We start from the raw sequence: 26,410 nt of genomic DNA, 5'->3' as shown, positions 1-26,410 counted from the left end.
AAGGAACTACAAAACAGAAAGGATGGGTGAACTAAGCGTCAGAGAGTGGAGAATCCTCCTTTCTTGGCAATTGATGTAGCATGTGTTCTTCTCACCCATTTACAACACTGAAACAATAGTCTTGGGTAAGGTGATTAATCTTATGGGCTTCTCTCGAATGCTTCTTGATTAAATGTCACCTGTGGTTCTTGGTTGATCCTTGGTTATGTTCAAAATGCCATTGCCTGGATCTCTACATCTTTCTCTCTCTCTCTCTCTCTCTCTCTCTCTCTCTCTCTCTCTCTCTCTCTCTCTCTCTCTCTCTCTCTCTCTCTGTGTGTGTGTGTGTGTGCGTGTGTGTGTGTGTCTTGCTTTTCTCCTTCATTACTCTAAAGTACATGAGTTAAGAGAGCTCCTCCCTCGGTCGATGATGCATCTAATGAGACCTGTCAGTCACAGGCACAAAGAACACAATTGTTTAGGAGACACCTCTCCTGTTGACTTTTTGTGAGTGTGCAGTTACTACTACTACTACTACCACCCAGCCAGTGTTTACGCCCCCAAAGAACTGTAATGGGGCAGGAGGGCAAGACAGCTCAGCAAGGAGAGGTGGCTGCTGCCTGCCTGGACCACCTGAGCTTGACCCCTGGGAGGGACACACATGGCAGAAGGAGAAAAAACTCTAGCAGGGTGTCCTCTGACCTCCACACACATGCTGGAACACACAAGCACATACACATGCACACGTACATCTGCATGCATGTACACACACACATACACACAATAATAAGGGTGTCCTCTGACCTCCACACACATGCTGGAACACATAAGCACATACACATGCACACGTACATCTGCATGCATGTACACACACACATACACACAATAATAAGGGTGTCCTCTGACCTCCACACACATGCTGGGGCATACAAGCACATACACATGCACACATGCACACACACACACAATAATAATGATGATGATGTGGGAACAAATTAAAAATTTGCTTTTTAACAAAAAGGGAGGATGGATATACTTGGGGATCCAGTCAGCCTTCCTTTTTCCTAGGGAATAATCTTCCATACATTCCATGATTATCTTCACGCAGGAGCTTCATGAGTGAGCCCTGCAGGAAGCTGTCTACACCCCACCAATCCCATCCAAACTGCAGCTTTCTGGGTTTGGGTGGTGTCAGTGTTTAAGACAGGGTTTTGTTTTTTTTGTTTGTTTGTTTGTTTTTTACTCTGCAGCTCAAGACGACCTAAAACTCACTGAGTAGCTACTATGTGACCCAAGCTGGTCTAGAACTCACAGCCACCTTCCTACCTCAGCCTCCACCTGATGCCAAGATTACAGGTGCAACTCACCGTGCTTCTCTAATCCTTTTAAAACAGAGGGTTGCAGACCCATACGGGTTGTCGTAACTAAAGTCAGGGTCACCAAACACTTGGTAACGACAAGAGGTTTCTGAATTCTCAACAGACAAAGTTTAGTCTGAGAATGACATGCATCAAGAACTTGAGGTGTTCCTGGCGCTGCTTGCCTGTGTTGTAACTGCACTGCAGGCTTCACCCTGAACACACAACACATGAAACTCCAGAGAACCCCACAGCTCAGATACAGCCTGTGGGGGGCATGGACCACAATGGTTTTACCACTCGCTCCACATTTTCTGATCTTGTAGAAACATACGGTTTAACGATGGAAATCAGATTTAAAAAGAAAAAAAAAGGTCAATTTAACTATGGAAAACAGATTTAAAAAAAATTTTTTTTCTACCTTCATTCTGTCTCAGGTAAGTATTAACTTGGTATGTGTCTCTGGTCATAAAAAATGCAATTTCATAAGAATTGTTAAATGGATTTTGGCTTACGATCATGGACAGGATTTCCAACAATTTCTAAAGTGGTCCTGAACATTTTTCTGCCACAGGTACCATGTTTGTATGCACTGATAATTGTAAAATCAAGACATCAGTCCACTGTGACGTGCGCCAAGGATGCTCTATGTCCCGCAGTTGACTGTGGAGAGGCAAACCTCATGTTTCAGCATCCGTTTTCTGACCCTGTGATGGGAGCTGATCTGAACCTGATTCCTTGCTGACCGCCCCCGCCCCCTTAACTGGAAGACAGTGGGGGCAATAAATGAATAAAAGCAGTAAATGGTTTCTGACACTGTTTCCACTTCCAGCTCTGACACAGTGTTACTCAAGTCCCAGAGTCTGTGGCCATGGACAAAGGAAGCCAGACACAAAGTAACACTGTCTGTGACAGTCTCTCTACACCCTCCAAGAACAGGCCCTGTTAATCAGTAGTGATAGGCGCCAGAAGGCGGATGCCTGGTGAGGGGAGGGGATGGGAGGCAGGGACGCCAGAGAAACATGAAGGCTGGTAGAAATCGTCTGTCGTTTCGTTTTGGAGGGTAATCACATGGGCCCCAAATCAGCAGACTGTACTTCACCATATAATGAATCCTCCCCCCATTTCAAAGGGAGAATCCAGAAGGAGTTAAAGAATCAATAAAGTTTTCAAAAGAGGGGACTGAAGCTCTAAACAGAAGAGTTAGTTTCCAGCTATTCCTTCAAAAGTCCTGGAGGTGGTGTGTTGGGATCATTATCAGTAAATGGCTTCCTCTTGCCCAGACTAGCAGAGAAAATGGAGAAGGGGACATGGCTTATGGGGGAGAGGACTTTCTTTCAAGTCTCTATGCGCACTGCCTTGGGAAACACATCCTTATAATTTCATCAAGTATCAATACTAAGACCCAATATATAGGGGAGAGGGGAGACAGAAAGCAGAAAACGGGGAGGAAAGTAAAAGAGATGTAAGTTTTGTTAGAATATTAAAGAGAAAATAATTGAACAATATTCCTTTATGTCCTTAGACATCTCTGTGTAAATTACATTAAATTCATTCTAGTCTTCTACCAAAATAGAACACAAATTAAATCATATTAACTAGATTAAATTATACTTTACAAAGTACTGAGACTACTTACATGCAATATTAATATAATTTATCTTTCTAAAAAGAGGTTATTAGTGAGTCCTCTCCTTAACCTTGAGCAGTAGTTGTAACGTGTTATGCCATTAAACAATTCCCAGCACTCCTATTAATTAAGATCTCAACATACAATAACCTTCAGAATCACAATCAGTCCTGCTTCTTGGATAGGGGAAGCTTGCCCACACACATCTTCCCAACACAGCACCCCAACATCAGCTACTGAGATGAGGTCACCCCAAACTCCGTTAGAGTATTGGAACGCAATCAGGCAGCAACTTCGGGAGAGAGCCTGAGAGGCAATCACAAAGGCAAAGTTAAATTGGACAGAGAAAGGTATTGTTATAAAATTAGTACAGGACTAAAATCACACTCTGGCTAAAAATTCTAGAATCGCTTAGTTACTGTCATTTCCAACCTAGTCATAAGGCAAACAGGACCAGGGTGTTAGTGGAGCCCTGGAGGTCAGCTAATGGAATCCCCCTCTCTCGGTGAAGACAACCAGGAACGCCACTGACCTCAGTGTGACCCTGCTTTATCCAAAGTGCACAGTAAACTCCCCCTGCCCTACCTCCTCCCCTGGGATCACAGGTTAGCTGCCTCAGGCCCTCACGCCCTCCTCTCAGATCACAGGGGACCCACATTCCCAGCCACCACCGTTGTGAGCGCCAGTGCAAACCTGTTCTTAATGCCAGTGCTCTCCCCCATAGCCATCTCAGGACTTTCCTGTGTCATCAGCTCCTCTGAGGAGTTCCCCTCAGCTCCCCCCTCACCACCTGAGCCCAGAGCATCGGCTGCGTCTGTCCCTCCACGTTTTTCCTCATTCACCCGACTGTTCTGACTGAACACTTCAGATACTGAAATGAAAGATACGGTCTGGCCCCCTCAAAGCTCCTACAGACGTTGGATGCTACAGTAACTGATCCTGGATACACTTATTCATTCTCACTAACAGACGGCTTTAACCCTTGCCTGTAGCGCCAGCATTCAACATCTTATATGACACACGGGAGCTCAACCATTACTTCTAAATCTTAGTTTTCTTGTTGCGATTATTTCCTGTTTTAATGAGTGAAATGGCCCCAGGAAAGATTTTACTGTTAAAGGCAATGGTAGAGATAGCCAACCCTAAAGACGTAGCCACCCACAACATGCCCTGTCTTGTTGGGGCAGGGTGCAATGATGACAGCTGTTACCAGTTTGAATTTTTATTCGCTGTTCTTCAGTGGACAGCATGTCATCAACGCCTTCTATAGACAAAGGTTAAATCAGGAAAGACTCCATGAAGGAAGACACTCGGAATTGTCCCAGTAAGAGGTGCGACTTCTACACTCCAATTTCTGCTGTGCTCACCATCTGTTAGAGGCTCCACCAGGTACCACACTCTTTGACGTTGGAAGAGAAGAGAGTTAGGATTCAGCTACAAAGAATGTGAGCGGCATTGATGATAACCACAGGTCCGTTCTGAAAACAGTCACTGCCACGGGCTCCCAGGCCCAGACCACCTCCTCCCATTCCCCTAGCAAGCAAAACTCTTCAGGGTTCCATCTTCCTCCCACTGCTGCCTCTAGGCCTCTTCTCTGCCACCAAACCTAGCCCAGCCCAGATATTACTATGCCGGATGCTAAAGTCTCCCAGGACAAAAGCTTTCCAAAACTTTGCAGAACACCCCTCCCTCAGCTGACTGTCTGATGGGCATTCACACTTCCCAACCTCACCAGCTACGGGGCGAAACGCCGCCACCAGGGCACCCAGTGCTGCCTGAACCGCCATTCGTTCGGGCGTTAGCAAATAACTCCCAGGCAGAAGACAAGTCATTTTCCTAATGTTCACTGCACAGTCACCAAAATACGCAACCTTGTCTGCTGAAGTCCCCCATTTCAATCGTATCTGCAGACCCTGCTTGTCACTGACACGGACCAGTTCCGCTGTTTGTCTACTCCGTGATCTACCTTAAAATAGTATCTTATGTCCAGAGGAATAAATACACTGAGAGGTCACTGGGATGCAAGAAGTGAAACCATCCCAGAGATTACAATTTCAATTTTAACCCAATTGCCCTTAAACCAGATTAAGAGAGAGCCGTGAGTGAAATCGGTTTGGGCAGGGCGTGGGGGAGACAGAAAGGAGCACAGCCTGCGGTTGGATTTGATCAGCTGAAGAGGCTTTCTTTCTTAAGTTCACCCTCTAGTCGCCCTGAGCAGCCAAACATTCCCGAGCCCTTAGGAGAACTAGTCCTCTTGGCTAAAACTTGCACAGCAAGGACTTTTTAAAACACTGGCATCCTGGGAGTATCACATTTGTTTAGGATTGGCCTAATCAAAATCTGCCACAGCTGGGCTTCTTATAAGCAATGACTCATGTTGTTTTAGCTGGCACTGACTCACAGCCTCGCTGGGCATGACACAGCTTCGAACGGAGTACACGGCCAGCGTCTTCCAATTACACGCCGCCAGCAGCTGGACGGGTGGGAGTCCTCCAGTGCGGGGTTTTCTGCAACTAAGCACAACGTGAGTTGGATTGGACAGAAAAAGAGTTGCCAAGTAGGTCTTGTAATTCCAGAGATGGATAAACGAAGAGGGAATGGAGTTTATGTTAGAAATTCCAGAGCCAGGCATCCGTACTTGGGTTTTCAAAACAGCGTGTGTGGAAATTTTCAGTCAGCTCTTTTCCTCAAGGCTCACTCTACTGGGGTCAGTAAGTGTTTTTCTTTCGGGTGCCAATGAGAAGTCACTGCAAGTCTGTTTTTCCGACCCTGGGTTATACTGGAGGAGATAACACACATGGGTAGTTGTCTGGCGTCGGAGAGGAAACTAAGGAAATGATGCTGTCAATGATACCACCACTTTCTAAACCTTGGTGTTTCCCAGGAGGGAGCCCATGCCCCCTACCCCCACCCCCACTTATGCTTGCCCTTGGCTTGCCCTGAGCACTACAGACTCAGTCATGGGCCTGAGTAACTGCTGTGGTGATGGGACCAGATGACCAGCAGTCAGCTGAAGGACACTCAGAGCCTGGCTCCACAGGTCTGTTACTTCCCAGAAGCCTTAGTGAGGGTGTGTCCCTTGCTTTGCCTCTCTGCTAAGCTACCGAGGCCCTTCCTCTCACTCCAGTCACTCCTGACTGCTCACACAATGCTCAGTTCCTGTCATCAAGACACTCTAAGCTCCCAGGCTGGCTAAGTGCAGGCTCCTAGGGCCTGGCACTTAGCCAGAAAGCCCACATCACTTGTTTACATGTAACTAACAGAACTGTCCAATCACAGGAGACTTTCCCTCATTAGAACTGGAGTTTATCAAAGCCAATGCCTCCAGAAAATAAACACAGGCAAACAGAGCCCGGAGACGGAGCTAACTCAGGCCTGTCCAGAAGATCCAGGGTGAGTTTCCTAAATGGGGGTGTCTGAAGCCCATCCTCAATGGCCTAAGAGTCGCTGATGGATAATGGTTGTGCTTAAGCTTACAGTGCAGAGAAGGCTCAGGAAAAAAAACGCTGCCAAGTCTCCCCTCCCACTGCTTTTGTGAAACCGGGGATTCCCAGGGTGCCGAGGCTGGCCTGGAACTCTTGGACTCAGCTGATCTTTCCAGGTCAGCTTCCTGGGTATCTGGAACTAAAGGCATTCCCTTGCAGTTATACGCAATGTCCGTAAGGATCTCAGACACGATAGAGCTCCATGAAGTCAGAATCTGGGGCTCTATTCTCAAGCTATATGAGGACGAGTAGCTTAATGTGTAGGAAGTCACCAGCCATAAAAACTTTCTGGACACACTATAACCGGTCATTAAAGATCAAACACACAACCAATCGTAGGTGCTTCTGGCAGAAGGGTCTCCTCCTGTGTCACAGGATGTCGGTGTGGCATCCCTTTACACTGCTGGGAAGCCATGGAGTGCCAAGGACCATCGACTGAAACACCTTGGCTCAGATCGGAAACTCAGGATAGGAACTGCAGTTTCTACTGGGCACGTAAACTTCTCTGCTCATGAAGAGACATAATGACTTAAATAGGGAAAACTTGTAATATTTTCCTACTGCCATTCCCTGCATGTATCAAATTCTTGGCCTTGATTTTAAAATTGCTGTTTCAATCCTAAATCATAAAAGACATACTGGAGCTAAGACCATCCCTGATGTCATGCTATACTGCAGAGATATGAAAGGAAAACATGATATTGGCATAAAAATAGACATGTTGGTCAGTGGAATCTAATTGAAGACCCAGACATAAATCCACATACATATGGACACCAGATTTTTTTTTACAAAGAAGCCACAACCACACACTGGAAAAAAAGATGGAATCTTCAACAAATGGTTTTAGCCAAACTGGATGACTTCATGTAGAACAATGCAAGTAGATTCATACTTATCACCCTGTGCAAAAGCCAACTGCAAATAGACCAAAATCTCAACATAAAACCAAACACACGGAACCTGACGGAAGAGAAAGTGGAGAATAGCCTTGAGCTCGTTGGCACATGAAAAGACTTTCTGAGCAGAACACCATGAGCACAGTCACTGAGATCAACAATTAATGGGAACCTCAAGAAACTGAGAAGCTTCTGTATGGCAAGGGACACCATCCTTCAGACAAAGCGGCAGTCTACAGAATGAGAAAAGGTTTTTACAATTACACATCCAATAGAAGACTAGTATCTAAAACCTATAAAGAACTCAAAAAATCTGGATGTCAAGAAAACAAACAACCTAACTGAAAAATGAGAAGCATAAATAAACACATAGTTCTCAAAAGATGAAACCCAAATGGCTGAGAAACACTTAAAGGAAATGTTCAACATTCTCGGTCATTAGAGAAGTCAAAATTACTTTAAGATTTCACATCACACCTGTCAGAATGGCAGAGATCAGTAAAACAGAAGACTTAGTGAGGATGTGGGATACTGGGACCACTCATCCACTGCTCCTGGGAGTGCGAACTTGAATAGCCACTCTGGAGACAGGTGTGGTAGTCCCTCCAGACCCTGGAAACAGACTACCTCAGGAACCAAGCACATCACCCTTTAGCATAACCACAAAGGGCTTTGCATCCCACTGCAGAGACACTTGCTCATCTGTGTTCAGTTCTGCTCTGTTCATAGAAGGCAGAGATCAGAAACAGCCTGGGTGTCCACCAACTGATGAATGAATCGGGAAAATGCGGTGTATTTACACAACAGAATATTATTCAGCTGCTTTTGAAAACAAAAAAAAAACAAAACAATGAAACCTGCAGGTAAATGAACAGAGCTAGGGAAAAAAATCACCCCTAGTAAGGTAACCCAGACCCAAAATGACAAATATAGCACATCTTCGTTTAAAAATGGATCCTAGCTGTGAAGTCCTCAATGAACAGGCTACAATCTGTATAACCACAGGGGTTAGGTATAGAGTAAGGGACTAAAGAGAAGCGAAGGGTCTTCCTAGGAAGGGAAAATAGAATAAATAGTTATGGGTGGGTGGAGGGGGACTGGAACAGGAGGCTCAGATGAATAGGGACAGATAAAACTAAGGACCATTCAAGGGGTCACATGGAAACCTACTACAGTAAAAGTTTCTTTAAATATATATACATATATATGTGCATGTGTGTTTATATGTTATATATCATGTGCATAATATATAATCAATTAATTATGCACATATATTTATATGTTGATATAATTTGTAATAAATTATATAAAATATGCACATATGGTGTGAATGTGTACTTATATGATATGCATTATATAATATAAATTATGCGTGCTTATGTAACTATTATATTATAGTATATATTATATGTACAATATACAGCCTGTGTGTTTATTAAAGAAGCTTTAACTGTAGTAGGTTTCTATATTCACACGCGCGTGTGCGCACACACACACACACACACACACACACACACACACACGAAAATAACCTAAATGGAATCGCCAAATAACAGAAGAGACAAAGCACCAAACAGGTAATTTTTTTTTGCCACCAAGTGAAACGTCCAATGCCAGCAATTAGTTGCATCTAATTGAGTCATTCGCCAAGGGGCCCCCATGAAATCCCCCAAGCCATCCATGTTACTGCCAAGGATATCCGCGGCTCTCTACAAACTGACCGTAAGACCCCGTTGCCTAAGAAAACACCTGAACACATCACTGAGTGTGGAAGAGTTGAGCTTGGGACCTCACTACCCAAGCCAGCTACTCACCCCTCAGTCTACAATGGTGACCATTGAGGGCGGTGCGATGGTGGCTCCTGAGTTGTGGGAGTAACCGGCCACTATTCGCTTGGATGTAAGGCCCCACTCCACGAGATGGAACCCGTGCCTGGTGCTGCTCAGGTGTCAAGAACCTGGGACTCCGTAGCCATGCACCCAGAGGGGAAAGCAGACATTACCGTTCTGCTAAAGGGGCGCGGCAATTAACCGACTCCTAACACCATCCCGTTACACCCGCAGACGGGCGTCTCATTCAGCCATCATCAAAGGAGCTTCCCCCTACAGTAGACGGGATGGACAGGGGACTAAAACTGGACGCGTGCGGAGACTGCGAGACCTTGGAACACTCAGTCCTAAGTGGGGTGGCGGCTCTACCAAACCCGTTCCTTCAGGCCTCGGGGAGCCACGCAGACGCCAAAGGGGATTGGTGACACCAAGGAAACTAGGCGTTGCAGACACAGCAGGACTGATCCGCACGTATGAGTTCACAGAGACCGTGGCAGCGTGGACAGGGCTTGCACAGAACCAAACCAGACGAGGCTCCATTCTGACACCAGCTCCCATCCCCAACCCAGGAGCTATCTCCAACTAACAACTACTCCCAAGGAAAAAATCTCACGATTACTCAAACCCAGGCCCCAAGCCCTGCAGCAGGCAGTCAACAACACAAGGGCATTCCTGCACATTTTTTGGGGGGAGGGGGTCTATATTTCTTTGTCTGGAAATGTTTTTAACCTTACTGGCCTTCTGATTGCATATTGTGGTTCTCACTTTGGAGTTTTTATGGGTTTTGTTTGTGAGTGTGTATATCTGAGTGTGTATGTGTTTCTCGTGGCTTGTACTACATCAAGACTTCTTGTAAGCCTTAATGAAAGATTAAGTGAAAAACTTGTTTTAACTTTAGCCCCAAAACTCTATTTTACTCATTAAAGGAATCAGTGAACACAACAAAAACCGAAAGCACCTGAGATCTAAGGTCTATGGGCAGCACCCCTAAGGACTAAAGATGACAGAGCTCTCACTCTCCTTCCATTGGGGAGAAGGAGATGGAGGAATCGACGAGAATCCATCCATGTTACTGGTTGTTCAATTCCTTTTTTTTCTTGGTCAGTGTTTTAATGACTTCTATGGAGGAATCTGTCTAAATATTGCTACCCAAATAAGACTACACTGAGACCAACAACCTATCTTTTAACAGGGGTGAGGCAGATCCTGTCACAGACTTTGTGAATAATAAAAGTTACAAATAAATTATCTACGTCCATTCACACTTAACTAACTGCACGCTTATTCCATTCAAACAGGAGCTGGGCAGATTGCTCAGTAGGTAAAGCGCTTGCCATACAAGCATGAAGACTGAAGTTCAGATCCCCATGGAAAACTGATGGGGGGGTGAAGGGGTAGATGTGTATGTGTGTGTGCAAGTGTGTGTGTGTGTGTGCGCGTGTGTGGGTGATTGTATACTCTGTGAGGGTATGAGTGTGTGTGTGTGCAAGTTTGTCTATGTGCAAGTGCATCTGTCTGAATGTATCTGTGTGTGTGTACATGTCCCTGTGTGTGTTGTGTATGTTTTAGCCCACCTATAATCTCAGGGCTCAGGAGACAGAGGTACAGGACCCCTGAGCAAGCTAGCCAGCTAGTCAAATCATCAAGCTTAGGCTTCAAGTGACAGAGCCTCAACATATAAGGTGAAGTCACCAAGGAAGAAACCTGACATTCATTTGTGGCATCAAACAGAGAGAAGGAGAGGGAGAGGGAGAGGGAGAGGGAGAGGGACAGGGAGAGGGAGAGGGAGAGGGAGAGGGAGAGGGGAGGGGGAGAGAGAGGGAGAGAGAGAGAGAGAGAGAGAGAGAGAGAGAGAGAGAGAGAGGACAGAGTAAAATATATGCAAAATGAAAGATTAAACCAAAGGTAAACATTTATAACATCTTCCACTTAAAAGCTGCTCTCAGTGAATCAATCAGTCATCAAATTGAGACAGAAAGTGACATGTGACTAATACACAGACTGCAGTGACACATAGAAGGGACAGGGTTTGGGAGAAGAGCTGGCGCCTTGGCTCTGGCCACCTTGCTGTGTGTGTGGTCTTCAGTGACTCCCCAGTGCTTGAAGTCACAGGACTTGCATGTCAAGCTCTTAGCCCGTGTTTGCCCCACAGTAAGCTCTCGGTAAAGCGGAGACGCTGACGTGTGACTAATTGCTGAAAGCTCACTAGAGCGACAGGGTATAGCTACGGTAAGGAAGAACTGCTCCAATCACTATCATCAGGGAAACGTCCAGAAAAAAAGCTTATCTTTATTTCTTCAGCTGCCATGTGCACTCTTTCCTTTGCATCTACTGCTACTTAAATATGGCTTCAATCCCAGTCACTAACACATTAGCTTGGCCTATTGCTACTTAAATATGGCTTCAATCCCAGCCACTAACATATTAGCTTGGCCTACTGTGCAGGATTTAAACTTTTACATAGTATTGAAGGCGAGGCAGACGTAGGGAGGAAATGTCACTGTTGCATTGCCCTTTGTTTGTTTAGACAAGGGTCTCTCTCTGTGTGGTCCTAACTGGCCTGGACTTGCTTTGTAGACCAGGCTGGTCCTGAACTCACAGAGATTAGACAGACTCTGCCCGTAGAGTGCTGGGATTAAAGGCGTGTACCACCAAATGTTGGCATAGTATCATTTTTTAATTTGATATTTTTCTAGCATCCGTCAGACTTCTCCTATGGTGACATAAGCCTGCAATCCTAGCAACAGTGAGGACAAGGCTGGAGGCTTGAGATTTCTGAGATCAGCCTGGAAGAGGAGGAGCTGGGGGAGGAGGAGGAAGAGGAGGAGGAAGAGGAGGAGGAAGAGGAGGAGAAGTAGGACAATGGAGAAAGCCACATAACTTTTGTAGGAACACAGGGTGCACCGGTGTTTGTTTAGAGGCAAACGCTGGTCTGCTTTTCTCTGCTGATCCTCACAACTGAGTAACAACCAACCTCAAATGAACTCTTGTCCCTCTGTGTTACAGATAAAATAAAATAAAATAAAATAAAAAACCCTGTGTGACTCCCCCACAAAGTTCACAGCAGATGTGAAGATCTATCTTTCTACATAAAAGATCGGTGGCACCACAACCCAGAAGGACTGAAACAGCTGATGTAAGGCCCACTCGACTGACAGCTTAAAAATTCCTCCATGAGTCTTTATCTTCGGCTTGCAGTTCCTCCTTCCTGTCCCCCACGCTGTTTATCCGCGGCCGCTGCTGTCACCGTCCAGTCACTGGAGGGACCCACAAAGAGTGCACAGACTTAGTTTTTCAGAGTAACGTGACACCCCAGCTGTTCCTCTAAGGGAGGCTTAGCTTACCGCTCCCCCACCCTCGGAATAACCCGGCACTTGACACCTGTTAGATAGTTTATCTGTTACAGTCACTTACTGAAGTGGGATGGGACACTCGGGGTACCCACAGGATGGGCTAGAGTCATTCATTCCCCCCTCCCCACTTTACTCGGCATGCAGAGCAATGGGCTTCCTTGTAGCACTCTCGGAGACTTGGTTTGGGTTGAGTCTCCTGCTCTCCTTGACCGTGGTTCTCCATCTAGCTTTCCGCCCCAATACTCCCCTCCCCACTCCCACAACAAGGTATTCTACTACTAACCCACCCATCCCCTCTCCTAAAGCCACTTTACGTTTTATCCCTAGCTCATGGGCCTCTTTCTAGTTCCCTAACCTCTACCCACACTTACATAAACACACACACACACACACACACACACACACACACACTGTGGATCTGCACATGAGCCTGGGTCACCCCCACTGAATGGAATATTTTCCAGGTTCACACATTTTTCCTGAAAATCACGTAAGGTCCATTTTCCCTACAACAGGACAAAATTTCTCTGTGGCCACGTTCCACATTTTCAGCGCCCGTTCGTCGGTTGATGGGCGTACAGGCTGGGTCCATGTCCTTGCTATTGGGATATGCGTGCGTCTCTGAGGCAGGGCACGGAATCCTTTTGGTGCCCAACCAGGAGCAACATGGATGCATCACAGGGTGGCTGTTCTGTTCTTCGCATTTGGAGAAGGCACCACATTGATTTCCAGGTGGCTGAGCTGCCCACGCTCCCACTGACAGGGGAGCGTCCCTTATTTGGAGAAGGCTCCACATTGATTTCCAGGTGGCTGAGCTGCCCACGCTCCCACTGACAAGGGAGCGTCCCTTCTTTCCAGGGTTTGTCATCATCTGTTTCCTTCATCACAGCCATTTCAACGGGAGTGAGGAGACGTGACCTCAAAGTGGTTACAATGTTCATTTCCGTGACATCTAAGGATCTTAAGCACTCCTTAAAAGTTATTGCCAGGCAGTGGTGGCGCACGCCTTTAATCCCAGCACTCCCGGAGGCAGAGGCAGGTGGATCTCTGTGAGTTTGAGACCAGCTCACTGACCCATTTGTTGTTTGAGTTTCAGAGCTTAATTTTTTTGCTGTTCTTTATGTAGTCCAGATATGAATCCCTGTCTGGAGTAGAGCTGACAAAGGTTTGCTCCCATTCTGTGGGCTGTCTGTCCTCTCTGGGGGTAGTTCCTTCTCGTATGCGGAAACTTTTAAATGGCATGGAATACACTTATCAAACCTTGGGGCCATTTTCTGCGTTGCTGAGGGGGGTCTTGCTCAAATCCTACATCCTAATGTGTTCCCTCTATGTTTTCCTCTAACAAATTCAGCGGTCTTAGTTTGCATTCAAGTTTTTGATGCTGCCTGAATAGACTTTGTGCAGCCAAAGCTGCAGAGCAAGACACTGTCTTAAAGAGTAATAGTTATTAACATTATCATTATTAAAATTACAGAAGAAATAAAGCCATATACAAATACAGGTTACTCACGCCTGAGTAACTTATACATTCTAGTAGGTGTTCACTAAATTGTTACATCTTAACTCATGCTACATTTATTCACTTACTTGTTTCTACATTTGATTGTGTGTGTGTGTGAGTGTACATGCACACGCATGTGTATACATGGATACATTCATGTCCCACTGTATGCATGTGGGGTCAGAGGATAACTGGCAGGAGTCCTTTCTCTCCTTCCGCCATGAGGCTCCCAGGGATTGAATCCAGGTCAGCAAACGCTCTGAGCCATCTCCTTGGTCCTCATGCTGTATTTTTTTAGAACGATCAAGAAAAGTTTCATTTCTACACTGATTAGGGATGACACAGTTGACTTTGTGTTTCCACATAAAGGATTTAGAAACTGTACAAAGTCTACTTAAAGTCCCCAAATTTCCTTCTAGGGAATATTCTGTTCACCTCTTTTGTTTCAGTTTCCTTTGTTTTGTTTTGTTTTTCGAGACAGGGTTTCTCTGTATGGCTTTGGAGGCTGTCCTGGAACTCGCTCTGTAGACCAGGCTGGTCTCCAACTCACAGAGATCCACCTGCCTCTGCCTCCCGAGTGCCGGGACTAAAGGCGTGCGCCCGTGCACCACCAACGCCTGGCAACAGTTTCCTTTTATTCTCATCTGGAGCTGATATTAGAAACCACTTGGATGAGAAATACGAATATGGCAATTACTCCAGAAGTAATATCATTTGGTTTGAAGGTGGAGTGGAAAGAAATTTGATGATATGCAAATTGGAATGTTTCCATGGGTTAAAATACATATGCAGGATACCCTCCTCAGACCCCCTGGAGCCTGGGCTCAGTCTCTTCCTGGCCAGGGTTCTGAAACTTTCCACCTCCTGGGAGCCTGCAAGGCAGGACCATAGGAATGCCTCGTGGTGGCTTAATTGGGACTTTATCCAAAATGTGAATAAAACAAGTGAGTCTTAACAAGATACACATATGTGAACAGTCAGGTAGCCCCCAGGAAAGCTCAGATATCAACACACTTCTATGAAATGAAGCAGATGAGATCTAATCACAACTACAGCCTCTCACAGAGAATTTCATCTAGCAGCTTTGATTTCTTTTTTCCTCTTAAAGCTTCAATAAAATTTCAATTAAAAAAAAAGGAACTTTAAAAATTAGGAAATGTATCTTCATGGTTTTCACAAAGTCAAGCCAGGTCAAGCTAAATCATTTTATCACGTGACCGCTGATGCTTTTGTAGAAGTGATAGGCATAGAGATGATAAAGTTAGCAAATATAATGAGTAGATTATTTCATGGCACATAGACTAAGTCAAATTGAGATGAAATGAGAGAAAAATCGTCATCAGAACACCCCAGTAACTAATTTTGCTGCCATGATCCATAGATAGAGGCTAAAACCAGTACAGGGGAGTTTGGGGGAGAAAAGACATTTGCATGAAGTATTTCCAGGAGGACAATAAATTGAACGGGGGAAAATGGTGAGTCTGTGGTATAGAAAGCCAGCAAGGCCACCTTAGCCAGGTGACCAACATCAACATTATTATAACATGCCAGTGTCACAGACCTGACAGGATGGCCCATCATCACTCCCACTGACTTGGTAAGAATACACTGGACTAACTCAACGTAAGCGACTTTCTATACAATCACCCACCAGTTCTCAACAAGTGACAGAGTTCACGAAAGACAGACTGCCGCAGCTGAGAGGAGCCTCTGGGGGCATGCTTAGGATCACTGGGGGAACTTGGATATAACAGGAAAATTAACTACAGCATGAAAACTAGTGAAATAAAAAAATATAGTCCGTAGTTTAGCTATCTGTAGTGCGCCATGCCTGATTTATTCAGTTTTGACCACTGCCATGCTGGTTTTGCAATGCACCAACACTTAAGGAATCCGGGTGAAGGCTATTGTTGCAAACTTTCAGTAAATGCAACTGTATATCTTGCAAATTAAAAGCTAAGGGGGGAAAGGTGCCTCTAGATCACTCCAATCTTCCTGTGTATGTCTGGCTTGCATCAGGGGTTAATGGTCAGGGGTAACTGAGTGGGTTAAAAATGGACATAGCAACTGACCAAATGTTTAGCAAATGACAGGATCAAAGGAAACGTACCAGATGTTTGGCAACAGCCCTGCATAAGAGGCACCTCCGCTCAGCAGGAAGTCCACGGAGGAAACCAGAGACATCAGCTCTGCTTTCAACCGCAGCATAAAGACAGCCCTATAAACATTCATCCACACCCAAGAATTCCATCTCCAATACTATTTCTGAACCTTCGAGAACAAGAAGCCCACCATCCCCTAGAATCCGCTGGCCTTTGTACACGCCTAAGCTCGAGTGGACTTAAATGTTTCATCTTAGCAAATATGGACATGTCAAACTACGCGTCTTTTAAACTACTTTCAACCCCAGGAAAGTATCCCCCTCACAAAATATGTCATCACTAAAGTTTGTTCTTCAGTTTTGCTCCAAAGGTTTACTTCATAATCACCATCAAATCTGTTTTATCAAAGTGTTCTCCTTATTTAAGAAAAAAAAGTGGGATATTAAGATCCAACAAGACTATCTACAGAAGTGGGGACAAGACTGTAGAGGAAACCCCATGGGTAACCCTGGGTGGGGGCTCTATTTGTTTTTGAGGGAGAGCTGCTTCATTTCTTTATTTTTTTTGTCATTCCTCAGGACATGTATTATACAACTAGAAATAATCATGGTCATTTTACATCAGGCCCTCCCACCAAATGTCTGCATCCTTATTTGTTATAACCAAGGAAATGATGCCTGGGGAAAAAAAAAATAAGGCAACTAACATGGTCTTTGGCTGATCCTCCCTTTATAGGTGGCATTATTTTGGGGTGTTTGTCAACATTCACAGGCTTCTAAGCAGGAGCATGACCTTTCTTAAAAAGCACGATTCTATAGATAATTCCAACCATTGACTTTTCACGGATCAGAGCACTTGCAAAATCTCATCTCTTAGCCCCAATCAGAAAGACTAAGATTCAGTGTTACAGGCGTGTGTATGTAACGACGGCTTCTGAGAAGCCAGAGCAAAGAAAATCTTAAAGGACAAAAGTGACATGAGAAAAGTACCCTAAGAGTCAATGACCCGCACCAGGCCCTATTATAAAGTGGAGGAATATGATGACGGAGATCACAGACAACCAAAGAGACCTCTAAAAGGAAACACAGAAGGACTCGGAAGGAAATACAGCGGTATTTTAAATGCCCAACTCCAGGCAAATTCCCAAAAGTGGGAACACGTCTTAATTGCCAGGACATTATTTACTATCCACATACTGACCATCCTAGAAAGAAATAGACAAAGGACGACCCATATATTAAATACCATAACATTGCTTATCTACATCCAATACTGTTTGTTTGTTTTTTAAATTGAAACCTGGAAAAGATGTATTGCCAACCAGTCCCAGTGGACAGACTTAGGTACCCAGTGCATGGGTTTCTGAGGTTTCAGATGGCTTCATCCCCATGTACAGTCCCAATCCAACAAATTAGGTACGAGCAAGCCATGCCCTGAATTCTTCCAAACTCTGAGCTGCGAAATTCAGATATTTAAATGGATCGCATACGTTTGGATGGTAGTTGGTGTTTTAGACGAGACTGTTTCGATTTGTTTAGTCCCCCTGAATCAGGAGCCACTAAGAAGGAACCAAGTATCAAGAATGCCTACTTTCCATCGAGGACATCATAAGCATCTGTGATGTCTCTATTGAGTTGTTCAGTGCTCTAAGTAGTTCAGGTACTCAAAACAGAGTAGTCATTCATGCAGGTGACAGTCAAGGTCTGGCACTCTTACCCCATGCCTGACCGGCACATCTGCCCCGCCATTACCATCCCTCAGCCTCAGTCAGTGTTGGCAGGCAGCCGAGAGGACCCCAGTTCCTATATCCGTGTCCTTAGCTGGATGCTGGAAATCTAGTCATACCTGAAACTTCTTTTCATTAGGAACTGTGCCACTCCTTCCCTTCCAAAAGCTCCATTGTTTCATCCTTTCGCTAAAAGTTCTGTTGGTCTACCAGCAATCTTGTGGCGGGAAGAACATCCCATTCATCTTTGTGTTCCCAGAGCCTGATGGGTTGCCAACACCAAGTTCATGCATGTAGGCTGAACTTGGCTCCTAGAAGTCCTGCAGTTTTATCCTGGCCATTTTATAATCTTAGTGGGAATGGGTTAATAAGACCCAAATTGGAAACCAGATAAACTAGTTGTAGTACAGGCCTGCGGAGGAAGGAGGTTAAGATTGGCTTTCGATTTCCACCTATGCTTAGCAAAAGCTCAAGAATAAGGACCCTTAGCAAGTCAGAGAACCATAACCACATTCGCAGGGACAGACTGCTCACTATTCCAAAAGTAGGCTCCAAATACATAAGCAATTATTAGGAAATTGTGCTCGTGAAAGAGAGAGTACATTCTTCCAAAGTAGAACAATACCAGCTTGCTTCTTTGCTTGAAAGGAAGTATTGATCAGCAGCTAGTAAGTCAAAGGTTAATAACTGGGTCTGATAATTTCTGTTATCAGACACATAATTAATGATCTGGTCTCCTCTGGCTTCTGGTAGACAGAGGAACCTCTATTTTCAATGCTTTTACTGAAGACCAGGGAACTAAGCTATTCTTCCAGGGTTCTGCTGTTGGAAGGCTGGTGGGATGGGGGGGGGGTGCACACCTCCATCCCTGCCTCAGGGGAGTGAAAAAGGAAGGGTCCTATAAAGGGCACAGCAACCACCAAAATTACTAATTTGGGCCTGATTGTCTTATGGTAAAAGACGGACTCCCCCACTCTTGTGCATTATCATTCCACAAGACCACGTGCTTGGCTGATAAAACATCTCCCTCCAATTCACTTTCAGCTCTCTGGCTGATGCCCACAGACAGCTGCTAAGGCTTATAAACAGACAGTCACACCCAGGCCACTTAAGAATGTACAAAACTGGCCCTCGCCTAGCATCAAATCACATCTACTTAGTCACTCATGGTATAAGTCATAATGGTCAAAGATGAGGGTCTCTCTCTCTCTCTCTCTCTCTCTCTCTCTCTCTCTCTCTCTCTAAGAATTGCACACTAAATACAAAGGAGAGTTTGTGTCTTCAAGCAGCCTTTAAATGGTGCGCATGACTCCTACTGCAAACGGGTCCATTTCTCACTGTCTATATCAAAATGAGATTTGACTCAACATGCTCTCCTCGGAAGAAACAATAATTTCTTTGTTAGCTAAGCCCAGTGTCGTCTCATCCCTGAGCCAGTGTGGGTTGGTTCATCTCACAGATACCTTCCAAAGCATATCCTGTGACACAATCACAAAACGATAAAATTGGGAAACAGAAGTAATCATAATCACATAAAGGTTAAAGATTCAAGGAAAAACAAAGTAGTCGAAAATAACAGTGATATAAAACGCCACGAGAGGAAATCAAGACACACCAAAGTGTAGGCTTCAAAACAAATAAAGCATCCATTGATGTAGCCATAGCGGGTGGCAACACTTAGGCAAATGAACTTCCCCTGAGTACGCCAGGGAGCCAACAATCTCACTTTGGGAATATTTTTGTCCACCCATCTTTTGATGTGGTTAGTGGGGGCTCTAACTGACCTTGGTCCTCGGTGGAACAGACGGGCACTGTCAGAGCAATGCGATGCAGACCCCGGATTTACTAAATGCACATGGTGAGGGGTTACACACGTCTTCCCACGCAAAGAAATAAGCAGGAGCTGCTTTTGCTGCAGTCACACTAAGTGACATCACTCTATTTACACTAGGAGTGAACGCCTCACGTCAGAGGAGGTTTCCTTTGGAGAGAAAACTTTTAACTTTAGTGAATCTGAGTGTCTGGGAGAACTTTTTCCTTTTTCTTTTCCTCTGGCTCTGTGCTGGGTTTTCAACAATATTTCTAAATTACCACCAGTACCCGGTGACCAGCCTCCCACAGAAATGACGCTGCCTGTGCCCAACTCATCATAAAGTTTCTTCAAGACTGCAAGCTCCCTCCCCACCGTGGCCCGCCCCACCTAGCCTCAGCCCGTCACACGCCGATTTTTGCCCAGGCCATTTCTCATTTCCAATCAGGACCATACACACACAGCAGGTTCGGCTAATCAACTCCACAAAAAAAAAACTTGCCAGCGCGCTACCGCCCCCTCCCCCTCCCCGGCCGCCCTCCGAGCGGCTCGCCCCGGTACCTGCTGAGCGGGTGGCTGGAGGCGGCCCGGGGCGCGCAGCGCGGCTCTGCGCCCTGCGGCTGCGAGCGCGCGTGCGAGTGATAGGCGGTCAGCACCACGCCGCCCGAGTCCTCCACCTCCATCCTCAGCCGCGCATGTCCCCGCGCCGACCCAGAACAAAGACCCGGACCAGCGTGGACCAGCGCCGGGGAGCGGGTCAGCGGCCCAGAGCGAGCGTCCGGCGCCCCGCGGCTCCGCGGCTGGGACGGCCCCGCCCGCCCGCCCGGGGACCACGCCCACACAGCACCGCGGACCGATTAGCATATACTGAGGGCCACGCCCACACAATACAGTGAATAGATTAGCATACACCGAGGGCTACGCCCACACAATACAGAGGACAGATTAGCATACACCCCCAGGGTCACGCCCACACAGTACAGTGACTGGATTAGCATACAGCGAGAGCCACGCCCACAGAGCACAATGAACTGATTAGCATATACTGAAGGCCTCGCCCGCAGACTACAGCCGACTGATTAGCATACGCCCAGAGCCACGCCCACAGGGCCCAATGAAGGGACTAGCATACACTGAGGACCACGCCCACGGATCCCTGCTTCTAGGAAACTGGAAACCTGCCTGAAACCAGGGGCCCTAGTAAAATTTGTGTTTTTCTTCCTTTGTTTCTCTTTTCCTCTTCTCAACCTCCTGCTCGCCCCCTTCAAACGGGAGCCTTATCCCGTGGCTAGGAACATTTCCTGCCTGGCAGTCAGAAGCGAGACAGAAACTGTGCCGTAGGCAAGGGGGGAAGAGGCTAGGTGTGGAATGGGTGCTCTGGGGAAGAAATGGGAGAAAAATGTGACACTCTCGTTTAAACATCCGGATCAAAAGTTGAGGGATTGGGTTCCTTGCTGCTTGCTAGTCAAGTTACAGTAAACCTGATTTCCCTTCCAGTCGCCTGTGAGTGAAAGACTGCACTTCCTTCCTGTACCCTCAAGACTGCAGCAGCCAGACCCTTACCTCATTCTTAACATCGCTTTCCTCCACCCAGGCCTGATCACACTGACAGATACTGTCTCCAGACTGTCTGGAAGCTAGTCCCGATTGCCATGGGCTCAGTGCATGGTATGTATTTTCAGGGGGCTTTCTAAGGGGGTATAAACACACACACACACACACACACACACAGCATACCCAAAAGTGCAATATAGTCTTTCCCCTGATCATGTTTCCGACTGGAACTCTGTTTAAAAAAAAAATTCTCTCCCCTGTCCGCTGTGAAACCTCTTAGTGGCCCTCTCTCTTCCCAGCCCCTGCTCCCCCTGCCACTTTCTGGAAACTGCTCCTGCTTTTGTTACAGGAGGAACCTCATTCTGCCCTTCAATTAGCAATCTGCCCAGCCCGTGCCCTATGTGATTCCTGCTCCAGCATCCACTTGAATGATTCCTAATGGATCATGGTCTCTTCTCTGCCCCCCCCCCCCCAAAGCCCAGATGGAACCAGGAAGCTGTTCTCAGAGTGAACTGAGGGGAAATTCATTGCTAACTCAAGATCAGATTACTATTTTGCAGCCAGTTGGTGCTTCCTTCTCAGCTGCATGCTTCTGGAAGGGCTGCTGTCGGTGTTTTGCTTTTATACCCCAGAGCCACCCTTGGTTTGCACGGCAGACGCTCCTGAAAGAAGATGTGCTGGGCAGTTTTATGTCAACTTGACACAAGCAAGCTAAAGTCATCTGAAGGGAGGGAGTCTCAATTGGGAAAATGCCTTCATCACAAGATGGGGCTGTAGACAAGCCTGTAGGGCATTTTCTTAATTAGTGATTGATGGGGGAGGCCAGTCCATTGTGGGTGGGGCCATTCCTGGTCCTGGGCTCTATAAGAAAGCAGGCTGAACAAGCCAGTAAGCAGCTCCCCTCCATGGCCTCTGCATCAGCTCCTGCCTCCCCGTTCCTGTCCTGCTTGACTTCCTGTCTTCATTGCTTTTGTTACATCCAACTGTGAGCAAATAAGGTCTATTGATGGGGGAAGTCCTGTGTATATGTCAATAAAGCATGTTGGCCAATAGGGAACCAAGATAGGTGGGAGTAGGAGTCCAGGAGGACTCTGGGAAGGAGAAACACAGGGAGTCAAGATGTAACTGCCATGGGGTAGGAAGCCCGGAAATTTCTCCGGTAAGAGAAATACTTAGATTAACAATTATGGGGTAAATACTTAAGTCAGAGCTAGCCAGTAAGAAACAAGCAAGGCCAACAGCTTCATAATTAATACAGCGTCTTGTGTGTTCATTTGGGACCGCTGCAGCTCTGGAACCAGGCTGGTGGGAAGGCTTCTCTCAAGGAAAAAACTTCTCTTTACAGTCTGTCCTTTCCAATTTGCTTTTGCTCATGGTGTTTCATCACAGCAGCCTTAACTCTAAGACGGAAAAGCTCGAGGGACGAATGAGTGGGTGGATTGTGAGTGAACTGGTGAAGTCAATAGTGGTCCCTGGTAGTAGTTCTTATCTTTCAGGCTAGCCACGACATTTCTGCAAATGGTTCACAGAAGTTCGTAGCACCGAAAGAACGAACAAAAACAAGCTAGCTCTGTATGTGGTTCCATTTCTCAAATGTGTGTGCTACCAGCTCAATTAAATACAACTCTTGTCGGCCAGCACTCTTGAGTTTTCAAGTTCCAGAAAGGCGTTGGACTGCGCAGATCATATGGCAAAATTGTGTTATTCAAGCTACTTCCGTTAGCCCTTCAGATTGGCTGGTCTGATTTTACTTACAGTCTCTGTCAAGGGGCTGGAGCGCCACTGGATTAGGTCATCTGTAAGCACAAGAGAAACCAACGGGAAATCTAGAGGGATGGGAAGAAAGGTTGGGCACCAGGGTCTCTTGGCTGTGGGTGGGAGGACAGTCCTGATGTTAGCCCTCTGTGCTGCTGTCTCCGGTGTCTGGTGTCTGGTGGGACACTTGCCTGACTTTAACACTGGCTGGTCTCCAGGACTGAGCCTCTTGGGTCTTTAGGTGTCAGACTACGCATCTGGCATCGTGGATCTAATAAGATTTATCATTGTCTTGGCATCCCCAGAACTGTAGGGAGCCACTAGCGAGGGGTGGCAGCATAAGGCAGTGACGTGAGGACCTCCGGGAAGATGAATTCCCCCGGGCGGTGGGCCAGGGGCATTCGCTCTGGAATAGCAGTCTCTGCTTGTTGGAGTGAGAGCAAATGGATGTTAAGTCTGGGTTTCCTGTGGCGAGCATCGGGCTGAGAATCAGGAGACGTGATTGAGTGTCACACCAGCCAAACACCGGCAGATGCAACCCTGAGCAAGATGCTGGTTTGTAGACCTGCTTTCTGCACCTGTGGAGGAAAGGAGTCTGCCTCCTCCTGCCAGGTTCTGTCCCAGGTCTCCTAAGATAAAAGATATAAGATGTAATAAAACAAGCAAGACTTGATTTATGGTGTAACTTTTCATACACCTATTAATAATAAATGAAATGTCAATTACATGTATTTCCAGTGCATAGTGCTTCTTTAAACATGAGTGTGTGTGTGTGTGTGTGTGTGTAATTTATTCTCTTTATCTGCCCGCAGAATTTGCTGAAGACTAACTCGGTCTTTTGCGTGTCTTTGTAGATCTGTCAGTTGTTGGGCGTGACGGGCATCAGAGGGCACCAGAACACGGGGACTGAGTGAATCACAACTACTTTCTCAGAGAACAGACCAGGGAGAACGGTCAAAAAGGCCACCAGAGCTGGCTCTGGATTTGCCACTTACTGCGTATAATGCTTTAATTTCCTACTTCGAAATATGAGGGCTGACCAATAAAATGTGCACCCCGCCCCCATGACCGGAAGAAAAGCAAAGAGTCTGTCTTTAAAACATCTATCACAGCGCTAAACATAACCGAGCAGGCTACTCCTGTGTGGACTAGACACAAGCTAGAGTTATCTGAAAGGAGGGAGCCTCCCCTGAGAAAATCCCTGCCTCTGTAAGATCCAGCTATAGGGCATTTTCTTAATGATTGACACAGGATAGCCCAACCAATGGTGGGTGGGGCCATCCCTGGGTGACGGTCCTGGCTTCTGTAAGAGAGCAGGCTGAGCAAGCCATGGAGAGCAAGCCACTAAGCAGCTCCCCTCCATGGCCTCTCCATCAGCTCCCGCCTCCAGGTTCCTGCCCTGTTTGAGTTCTTGTCCTAACTTCCTTCTGTGATAAACAGTGTTGTAGAAGTGTAAGCCGAGTTAGCCCCCCCCCTTTCCAGGTTGCTTTTTGGGTCATGGTGTTTAACTGAAGCAATAGAAACCCCAGCTAAGACAATACCATACACACTTGAACGTTGGCTCTCTTTTTCATTTCTCCAGCCAACTGACCCCCCTTTTAGCCTTTCCAGAAACATCCTTGTAGTTCAATCCTCAGAGGTAAATCAACCCAGATTTGGAGATTCCTGGGACGTTTCACATACTCTTCCGAGAGATGAGACCTACTGGGAATAAAAAAGGTCTCTCTGGACACCAGGGAGCCCCGGCTCTGAGGATTCTGTAGCGTGCAGATAACCCAGCATACTCAGTCCTATCAGGAAATGCAAGAAAAGAGGACATGGATGTAAAACCTTCATGCGGACAGAAGAAAAGTGCCCCTGGAGGCCGTGCTGCTTATCTGGCCGAAGTGCTGCTGGGGTAATCCCGGAGCTGAGCGCCAGGTCTGGGAAACAGCCGCAGCAGCTTTTGGAGGAGACCCCCACAGCCACAGGCTGAGCTGTCTCAGCAAGAGGGCCTGAGGCCACAGGGTCTCCCACCCTGATCCGGAAAGTGAAGGCACCGTTGTAGTGCGGCAGTCGGGTCCAGGCAACGATGCTCACATCACCTCACGGTGCCCCAGGGCCCTCGGGGAAGCAGTGAAGCATTGAGAGGGACAAACCCACAACTAACTTTTAGATGGACAAGGAATACTTTGACAAAGCAAGTCTTTTTGTTTACTTGTTTATTTATTTGTTTATGTATTTTTGAGACAGTTTCTCATGCATCCTAGGCTGGCTTCCTTGAGCTTTCAGCGTTGCTAAGTACACCTTCAACTTCTGGCCCATCCTCTGCCACCTCAGAGTGCCTGGATCGCGGGCATGTACCAACATGTGCAGGCGTGTGATGCTGAGCGTTGAATCCATTGCTTCATGGATGTTCAGCGAGCTCTCCACCATCTAAGCCCCCTCCTCAGCTCCAAACAAGTACGTCTTAAAGTGCCTGAAAGGGCTTTGTGTAAATTCTTCGTCGTCCGTTACGTTATCGAAACTTAAACTGCTCCTCTTAAATAAATTTCAGATCATAGAAATTTGTTTTTCTGAATGTTCTCACGATGACTCAGAATTTTCAGACCGGTCTGACTTTTTCTATTGTCTCCTCCACATCTGTTTTTGAAGAGAAATTGGAGCTATTTTTCTTCATTAGCCATTCTGGGCTCTGTGATCAATCTGGTAATTGGGTTAAGCAGATTATATCACCATGAGAGGCAGTCAGCCGGGTCACAACGAGTTATTTATGTGACAGACATAACTGAGTCACATAACAGACTTCTACAGATAAATTGAATCATTATTGATTGGAAATAAATCACTGCTAATAGACCCGGGCAGGGTGCAGGAGGGAATGTCAGCCAGCCACAGGACCGGCTGGAGAAATTGCTCAGTCAAGAACTCACTTCCCAGGGCTGGCAAAATGGTGCCGTAGGTGAAGGGATGGCCACTGTGGTGATATAGTGTTTGTGATCTAATAAAGCCACTGGAGATCAGTCTGCAAAACCGGCCATACTAGTTAGCTAGAGAGATCAGGCGGTGGTGGCACACACCTTTAATCACGGGACTCAGGAGACAGAGGCAGATGGATCTCTCTGAGTTCAAGGTCACTCAGGGCTACATGAGAGTGAATGAGTCTAAAAGAGAAACAGAGCTCACGCCTTTAATCCCAGAACTAGAGAGATACAAAAGATAGGAGCGGGGTCTCCAGTAGTCAGTCTCAGGGTGCTCCAGCCACTTTGAGGAGAGCGTAGCAGTCTGGGATTGCAGTCTGAGGTTTGGTGGAGCCAGGATCGCCTTTCAGTCTGAGGTAGAGGTAAGAGCCAGTGGCCTGCAGCTTTGCTTTCTGATCCTCAGAGTGATGCTCAAACCCCAATCTCAGTCTCTGGGTCATTTATATATTGTGTTACAGGCCACAGAAGC

At 46.4% G+C, this 26,410-nt stretch overlaps 1 protein-coding gene and 1 long non-coding RNA gene across 2 annotated transcripts in view; one reads left to right on the top strand and one right to left on the bottom strand.

Annotated features, from left to right (window-relative positions):
• The window catches only part of Arhgap28 (Rho GTPase activating protein 28), a 153,426-nt gene extending 132,958 nt beyond the window's left edge, over nt 1-20,468 (bottom strand). The window contains exon 1 of the mRNA XM_040752888.1: nt 20,234-20,468. Coding sequence (XP_040608822.1) covers nt 20,234-20,355 — 122 coding nt within the window. The 5' untranslated portion in view covers nt 20,356-20,468. The remainder of the gene's footprint in view (nt 1-20,233) is intronic.
• A 1,870-nt stretch (nt 20,469-22,338) lies between these two features.
• On the top strand, nt 22,339-25,527 carry LOC121142594. The gene is made up of 2 exons (XR_005879610.1): nt 22,339-22,385; nt 23,836-25,527. It is a non-coding gene; the product is annotated as an uncharacterized LOC121142594 (long non-coding RNA).
• Nucleotides 25,528-26,410: the final 883 nt, after the last annotated feature.

This window comes from Mesocricetus auratus, unplaced genomic scaffold (assembly GCF_017639785.1).
Source record: "Mesocricetus auratus isolate SY011 unplaced genomic scaffold, BCM_Maur_2.0 Super-Scaffold_100010, whole genome shotgun sequence".
NCBI lineage: Eukaryota > Metazoa > Chordata > Mammalia > Rodentia > Cricetidae > Mesocricetus > Mesocricetus auratus.
Note: the sequence above shows the minus strand (reverse complement) of the source record. Positions and strands in the feature narration are given on the sequence as shown.